Source organism: Malurus melanocephalus, unplaced genomic scaffold (assembly GCF_030028575.1).
Source record: "Malurus melanocephalus ecotype Western Australia unplaced genomic scaffold, MMel_1.1 scaffold_67, whole genome shotgun sequence".
NCBI lineage: Eukaryota > Metazoa > Chordata > Aves > Passeriformes > Maluridae > Malurus > Malurus melanocephalus.
This window is the reverse complement of record NW_026623299.1, coordinates 2,012,296-2,021,062: the sequence shown is the minus strand read 5'-3', so window position 1 is coordinate 2,021,062 and position 8,767 is coordinate 2,012,296. Positions and strand designations below refer to the sequence as shown.

The 8,767-nt window shown below is 40.5% G+C and overlaps 1 protein-coding gene across 10 annotated transcripts in view; it reads right to left on the bottom strand.

The window, feature by feature from the left end:
* R3HDM1 (R3H domain containing 1) overlaps positions 1-8,767 on the bottom strand; it is a 50,657-nt gene that overhangs the window by 18,335 nt on the left and 23,555 nt on the right. For 6 of the 10 annotated variants that reach the window (XM_057366553.1, XM_057366558.1, XM_057366555.1 and 3 more), the window contains 3 exons: positions 6,988-7,245; positions 4,255-4,409; positions 2,788-2,889 (listed from right to left, as the gene is read on the bottom strand). In XM_057366553.1, coding sequence (XP_057222536.1) covers positions 2,788-2,889; positions 4,255-4,409; positions 6,988-7,245 — 515 coding nt within the window. The remainder of the gene's footprint in view (positions 1-2,787; positions 2,890-4,254; positions 4,410-6,987; positions 7,246-8,767) is intronic. The other 4 variants (XM_057366557.1, XM_057366560.1, XM_057366559.1 and 1 more) reach the window with 3 other exon arrangements.

The following is an 8,767-nucleotide window of genomic DNA, read 5'->3' as shown; positions in this document are numbered from 1 at the left end:
CTCCAAATATGCAGGAAAATTAAAACTATCTCAAGGCCACTCAATTTTCTCTTAGATCATCCTGAAGATATGATTTAATCAAGAAAAACTAAGTGCAAGCTCCATCTTTTACTGATTAGCCACATTCACATTTCACGATTCATTTTTTTTTTAGTTTCCAGGCTAAAGATACTGTTAATTACTGCCAGAAATACGAACTTGCACTAAATATGAACTAAAACTTAATTTAGAATACCTTTAGTATATATTTAGTACATCTTCAAAACCATTATTTTCATTAGATARTAATCTGACTTTGGTACTTCATTACTTAATGGTGCCTATTAAATGCAACTATAATGCTCTTCTACMTTGGATTCTACATTCTGCTTTTCTGAATCCTGAGGTTAGAGCAGAGATATTGCATATGTGTTTATCTTAGCTCTCAATATGTTTGAAGGATACACTCAAGCCATATGTCTTGGGATGATTTTATGACGATATTCTATTCCTGATTGCCTGCTTTATGCTCACAAATGGGTCCGTAGCTTTCAGGTAAGTCTGGAGGAGGGGAGGGAGCCAGGGGAACTCGGGCGGGGGCTTTGCTGGAGCTCACCCATCTGCTCGGGTTTGCTGCAGGGACTGAGTTACATCGTTGCTTTAGCTAGCTTGGTTTCTGTTAGCTTAGGCAAGAAGTTTCTTCCCCTGGACTACAGTAGCCATTTTTTCTGCAGCTTCTGTTGTTTCTTCTGGACTGCTGGGCTTAGTTTAGTCTGAGAATCAGACCATGGACAGGTGCCACTAGACTGGAGGGGAAGCAGCAGCAACACCCCATCACAGACCTTGGGATTAGCTGAACCAATGAAAGAAGGACTCAATCCTTTACACTGCATTACTGAAGTTGCCATCAGCAGGAATAGAATTTTGAAGCGGCCTAGACACTTAGTATTTGRATCCATTTCCTGAATGTGAAATGCTTTGAAATTACTACAGAGAAGGAGTTTCCTTCTCTGCTTTAGCACACATTCAAACTGCAAATTAACTTCRGAAGCAACATTTCTAGTATCAGAACACCTTCCATCAAGTGCAATTCCTTTAAAACTGTATTCCTAAAGTACTGTTAACAGTTACACTAGAGTTTTAATTATATATAGACTAYTGGAGTCAGCTAAGTGTATATATTATAAGACATTTCTGATTAATGTTGAAAATTAGTTATTGTACAACACTGGTGAGTCAATTTTGGCTGGCTCTGTAAGTGCCCACCAAGCCATTCCATCCCTCCTCTCAGCAATACAGGGGAAGAAAACATGATGGACGCTTATGGGTCAAGAAAAGGACAGGAAGATCATTCACCAATTACCATCACAGGCATAACAGATGCAGCTTGGGGAAGATCAAATCTATTTATGCCAATTAATACCAGAGTAGGATAGTGAGAAATAAAAACCAGCTTTACTCAACYCCACTGCTTCTTTCCAGACTCAACTTCATTCCCAAATCTTCCACCTCCTCCAAGAATCACAAGGTATGGAGAACAGGAACCAGTCATGTCTCTATTCATGAGTTTCTGCTCCATTGTGGGGTCCCACCCACAGGATACTGCCTTCACAAACCTCTACAATGTGGGCTCTTCCCACAGGTTGCAGTCCCTCAGGAATAGGCTGCTCTGCTATGGGTCCCACCAGAAAACCTGCTCCTGCATGGGCTCCTCTCYRTGGGCTACAGCTCCTGCCATGARCCTGCTCTGGAAGGCTCCAGCTTCCTTCAGAGTGCCTGTGCCTKCTCTGCTGTGGGRTGCTCCAGGGGCTGCAGGGTGGGSATCTACTCCATGGTCATCCATGGGATTTCAAGGGGAGAACCTGCTTCMCAAGTCTCCTCCCCTGCAGGCTCTGCTCCAGCACCTGGAGCACCTTCCTTTCCTCCYTCTGGCCTCAATATCTGCAGAGTTGTTTCTCCTTCCTCTCCCTCACACCCTTTYCCAGGCACACTCAGAGGTGCCACCAGTGTGAACAACTGACTCAGCTTGGCTGTATCAGCCCTGGCACTGCTTGAAATTGGTTCTGTCCAATGTGGGGGCAGCTCCCAGTCTCTTCTCAYAGAAGCAATCCCTGCTGCTCCCTGCTCCAAAACCTTGCCCCAWAAACTCAACACAAACATGCACTCAGCAGAACAATCAGAGCAGACTGGGGAGTTGGGAAACTTTAGTTTTTGACCTGGACTCTAGGTCGGATTCTGCCTTGAATAACAACTCTCCTTTACTAAGTTTCAGTTTCACTTCGTGTGGCTTTTCTTCTTTTTTTTCCTGGTTTTTGATAGACTAAGGGATTTCATTTCCAGTTTCTATTTATTCAACAATGGATACTAAAGTACTGGAAGTATTAAAAGTCCTACCAAAGAGGTTACAAAAAGGTAAAAAATCAAAACTAAAAAATCAGAGCAGCTGATCCCTCAGAATGTRTTAAGGTTCAGCAGAACAAAGAGCAGACAAGGAAACAATGAGAAACAATGGGAAGAGGTTAATCCYGAGACATAAAAAGGTACTGACTGGCTAACAAAACAGCACTGAAAAACTTCCTTTACAAAGGGAAACAATGTATCTCTAAATATATATGTAGTTATAGCCTGAATTGCACATATTCCTGCTGAACTTGAAATGTTCCCATCTCAGGCACTCAGRTGATGTGTCAGTGTGATTGAGCAGCCAGTCACTACCCTGGGATCACACACCACTCAAACAGCCAAGCAAAGGTCAGCAGCCACCACAGATGAACCTGGGCAGGGATCAGAGAAGAGAAGATGTAATACCACAGAGTATTGCTGTGCAGAGGAGGCTGGCAGGAGCGGGGGTGGGTACGACACTGCGGAGTACTGGACAGGCTGGGAGGAAGGCTGCAGAGCCCGCAGAGGCTGCAGAAATAACAGGGTTATGAACAAGGTTAACACCAGAGGAAGAGAAGTGAAAACAAGTCTTTTGTAATAGAAGAAAGCAACCGCTCCAGAAGAGCAACTCGTTCCACTCTCAAAAACAGAGTGGATACTTCTTTTTTCTTAAGACTGCATGGACTGAAAACAGAAGTAACTTTGAATATCTCCATTTCCCAAAAGACATCCATGTGCTTTGTTACACACTGTATTAGCTATGTCAGCATATAGCTTCTATTTAACATTTACTGTTTTCTTTAGAGAGACTAAAAACTCCACATGCATTTTAAACACAAGCTCTTTCAAAGTATCTAAAGGCAGAACGAATTTACCACTAACCATRGATCCAAACATATTACTTTCATTTATTCAACAGTACTAAAATATTTTCTCTAAATAGTTATCATTGCTCATAGTATTTCAGATAAGTCCAAATCCAGCATCCATTGAGAAGTCAACCAGAGAATTACTAAAGAATTTGTTTAGAAAATGACAAATATTACATACACACTTCTGTTAAACAGAAAAAGTACAAATGAGACCTCTTAAAACAGACCAGCTGTACTGGTAAAACAGCCAGGTATCTGAACAGATGTAAACAGGGAAAACAAGCAAAGGTAAAGGTTTAGATTAAATTCTATAAATAACTTTTGATAAAATTTAAGAAACACCTGAAAATACCACAGGAGACTACAGCCAGTACCTTGGTGTCTGAAATAGCTGCTGTGGAAAGGGAGAACCCTCCCTTCTCCTGCCCATACATTTCACTTTTCTTCTCCTAAGGCTGGGGCAGCCTTTAATCTGGCCTACTTTACTAAACTCTTGTACAAGACAAGAATAAAACATATCCTGTACTTGTGTGTGGTTTTGTGAGAGGAAAAGGCCAAAGTGTTGCTAACGAGATGTTCATGCTCTGCCAGTGCTAAGCTACTCCTTCTGTGCCATGACTCCAGCCTGTACTGTCCCCAGGAATTCATCTGACTGAGAAATAACCCTAAGACAGGAAACAAAAGGTTCCAGTTGGATTAACTCTCTTCCCAGCTGCYGACTATATTGCTGTTAATGCCAGGGTAACTCCACAGTGCAATTAGGGATGAAGGTAGAACCTCTTGTTCTTGATAACAGAATGTGTTCATGCTGAAATTCCCCACCATATTTAATGAAAGACTGCTTGCCACACTCAGGTATGAGCAGAGCTGATTGCTCTGAGCACTGGGAGGGAAAAAGCCTAGCTACCTTTATTTGTGGGACAGTTCTTCACATCCCCTGCAGGAGAACAACCCCCCTGCCCCTGTTCTCAGAGCTGAGTGAGAGCCCCAGTGTCCCTGAGCACGTGTTTGACAAGTGCACCTGTGAGAGGACGGGGTTTGCTCCAGGCTGGTGCTGGGCTGGGCTGGGCAGGGCTGGCTGAGGTGGAGCTCCAGGCACTTGGGTCCGAACAGGCTGCTGAGGCATGGGAGGATTGTACACAACTGGAGTSCCATCGGGATTCAGGAATGGTTGACCTGGAAAGGTGAAAAAGAACAAATACAACCAGTTCCACCATCTGAGCTTGGAGAAAATAGTTAAGTATATTTACAGCATATTTAGTATATTTACAGTATATTTACAGCAGGCAAAATGAATAAAATAAGGAAATGGAAAAATAAGTGAAGGCATACTGTTTTACATGATAGATTCATGCCAAACACCCACAACTGTGTTTATAACGGYAATGACTACATGCAGCTAAAACCCAAAACATTCAAGCTAAACAAAGATACCCCAGTCCTTACTTCAYGAACAGAGATAAATATTTCCTACACCATACTCTTCTTGAAACTTGATTTTTAATCAAGTGGATTGCAAATGACAGGAGTAATAAAGGAAAAACCATACAAAAAATACTATTTTAAGGATCTTTTAAAAATTAATCTTCTTTAATCAATTTGAACACCAATCAGAACACAGGAGAGCTTAAAGGCAAATATTTTTTGAAAACGATACCAAGCAGTAACTGCCCTTTTATCTCCATGACTGCTAATGAGATTACTGATAAAGGACTCTCTTTCCCTATTCTTAGATTAATTGGCTTTTAGCTTTCAAAATAAATGACATAGTATTATTCTCCTATTTAATAATTTGTAACCTCAGTATTACAGAAATGGGACAATGAAAAATAATTGAAAAATAAACTCTGTAACAGTAAATTATAAAAAACCTCAGTGATTACTTTTTGTGCCTGGATTGGAAAAAACCAAAACAAACTGAAGAACAGTCTGGCTGGCAAGGACCTGCACCTACCTTCTTTGTGACACATGTTCTTCATTGGCTTATTCTGATGATTAAAGGACCAAATACTGATTTTTCTCTCCTCTGATTCAAAGACACTCTTGTCCTTTCCAGAAAGGAAACTGAGCCTAAAGCCTTTGCTCCCTGTCAAAGCAGACCAATGCTCCTCCAACTTCTTGGTCCCATCATACTTAAATGCAAGTGCCAACATAAAGAGCATAACAGTAACTGAAGTAAGGACCAAGGAGTTCATGGCAGACACAGAGGAAGCAGGAACAGACTTGCAGAAATAAGCAGCTGAGGTGCAGCTCATCAGGTGATATTCAATTGAGCTTAACAGATTTCTCTTTAACACTCAAGAATTGRGGATGTTCACAGAAATATGGAATTAGATTTTCTTATTTCCTTCTACCACTTCCTGCTATGCAGCAGAGCTTCACTTGGARTGACTGAGTGAAAACTGTCTTTTCCTAATTACCATCTTCAACCAGTGAGAATGGCTTTGCTGCCCCAAGGGCACAGAATCCTCTGTCAGAAACACTGGGGAACCAATCTCTAGCTATGATTGGAACAATAAAGCCAGAGGAGCAATTACAGAACACAATGATTCCAGTACATTGGATATCGAAGTTTATCTGMACCTAAATGTTCCTTGTTCTGAAAGTGTTCTTTGTCTTCTATTATAAGCTCATTAGACATTAACATAATTATAAAAGACCATTAATGAACTTAGCTCTAAGATGACAGATACATTCTCCTCCAAATCCAATGGTTATGAAAATTARGTCCTACAGCAACTCATTTGTAACCAAATTTTTGGCAATTTATTCATATTAAGGAAAAAGAGAAATTTATCCACTTCAATGYTAAATCTTCTAGTTAAAGAAATTATTTACTACATGATCATTTTAAGAACCCCAGTGAGAAACATGTTGCTTAAAAGATCAATGTGCAGCTATATTCAAACATAATCAAGTCCATCTACAGAAAGACAATAAGTACATACTGAAGTATTTTTTTTCCTAAAAGGAAAACAAATAATTATACTAAAATTAAAATACATATTTTTCCAAATTTTTGTTTTATGTAAAAAGGTAAATTAAAGGTAAATTAAAAATTTCAGTGAAGTAAAGTTTGTCCAGAGAATGCTAACTCATTAYTTAATACAGACAAATCATTACATATCTCCTGGCATTTACATGATGAAGTATCAATTTCCTATTGCTTACTAAAAATATCAGTATTGGTCAATTACACCAACACTGATTTAATCCTGTTTTAAAGTGACAAAGAGAAGTTTAGAAACAGCAGTTCATCTCGTGCTTCTTTCTTTCACTTGTATTAACTCAGCCTWGAGCATATAGACATGAGTATGTTGCATCCAAAAAAATGAAGAATGATAAATTCTTTCAAGTCAATATAAATCCTTTCTCAGGCTCTCTCCCCTCACTGAAACTGTTTTATAGTAGCACTGGAAGAGACTTTTTCCTCTCCTGAAAAACGCCAAACCAATTAAGTTATTCTGTGTTCTGGATAATAGATCATATGATTTTCATATGCAGGTCCCTTATTAAAATTTTATACATAAGTTAAAACTCTTCTAGAGAAAACCATGTGAGTTTACTCATTCCTTTGATCCTCCAGTCATGCTTCCTCATTAAGTGTACTGAACTATCACAACCACAGAAAAAAAAAAAAAGAGAAAAATGAAGGACAAAGGACAATACTGACACAAACTCTTTTGCAAACATTTGTGCACTTTTTTTTCCAAGTTCCCCAGTGTAACAGAGACACCCACAAGCGTGTACCAACCTGTTTGAGGGTTGACCAGCACACTGCCAGGCGGGATGCCCGCCGCTTCCAAGGGAAGCAGAAAGAAGCTACTGCCAGCGGCAGGTGCCACTTGCCCGCTCATGCCACCATCAAAGGAAAGAGAGTTACTAGAGCTGACAGTTGGATACACGGCAGGAGTGCCAGGAGAGGGCTGGCTTAGAGCTGGCACGGGAAGAGGCTGCTGGCTGTGAGAGAGAGAACCCGTGGAGGACCCTACACTACTAGAAGACTCTGAACCTAGGAAAGGAGTAACGAGAAATTGGTTTTACCTGGAGACAGTTACATCATGCTCACTTTAAAATACACACTTGTAAGCACTTACCCTGAAAGCTCAGCATTAAGCACATTATTCAACAGCAGCCTTTTCAAAGGACACCCCCTTCATCTCCCCTGGAATACCATTACAACATCCCTTGTGTGAACTAAGGGTCAATTCAGCACTGCTCTGCACTGCAAGGTGAGGCTTTCAYATCTACCTCTGGTTTTCTGGTCAGAAAATGTGTATTTGCACCTCCAGAATTCATGGAAGGGATTGGTTAGTACTCCAAAATGCTGGATGAACACCCAGCCCCAGCTCCTGCTCCTGTGCAGGTGGGGGCAGTGCAGGGAATGCAGCTCAGGGCCCTGGAGTCCCTGCAGCTTTGCCAGCTAAAGCCTCATGCTCTGCACACACAGCCTGCATGCAAGCAAGGACCACTTTGTTTCCACTACTGGGGGTCAGAGATCTTCTTTGACTCACTTGTTGGACAATTTGCACTACRCTAAAATCCACAACACTATTTTTTTTCTCCTTTGACAATTTTCAAGCTGAAATCAAGAATACAGCTAGAAAAAATGTGGGTAATGTGGTAGCTTTATGCAACAATTCAAATTTCAAGGGAGTATAAAATAGCCAATTGAAAGCAATAATTATTTTACAGATATGAAGTACTATAAACATTGCAAGGCAGTGGAGAACCAGACCCTGAGCTTCCTGAAAGCCAAGGCATGCACTAAAAGAAATATTTCAAAAGTCCAGTACGGAGAGGCCTGTGGAACTGCTGTTCCCAGGTCACTCCACACCTAGAGCTTTAGGTATATACACTTTAGCAAAGGCTTAATAAATATATAATACTTGCAGTGYTTGGAAACAGAATATAGTTGTTTGAATTAAAAACTCCTCATTAGCAGCCTCTATACAATCTAGAARAAAAAGCAAGACTCAAAAAGCACTCTGATAAAATTCATCTAGTGTTTAAAGTTAGTCTGCAGTCCTCCATATAMGCTGCTAATTGTAGCCCTTCTACATGTGCTTACAAAGAGAGCATGGCTTGAAGCATTGGCCTTTCTATWGCTGAATGAAGTGAAATCAAAGCTATTGATTGTAAACCAGGTGAGACAGCAMATCCAACCCTGTAAAACCATCAGCACCTGAGCAGAGTTACTTCCATTGAGAGTTACTTTCCAARTGTACTCACTTCTAGAGGAGTGAGRCTGAAGCCATTATTCCCAGAGCCAATTACATCCCTGAACAAAATGAACAAAGCCAATCTCAGCATGTGCTAAATCACCACAACCTGGAACTGCATGAAGCAACAACCATCAAGGTGGGCATTCTGAGCCTGGAATGTTAATTCTCAGAATGCCAAAACGAAGTTTGCTGCAAAAATTTTAAGAAYCCATTTATGCTCTTGAAATTTAGCCAATGAAGATTTCTAAGCATGTATTTTATTGTCAGGTTTCTGTTTCTTTTCAAGCTGTGCCAAACAGCATCACRACA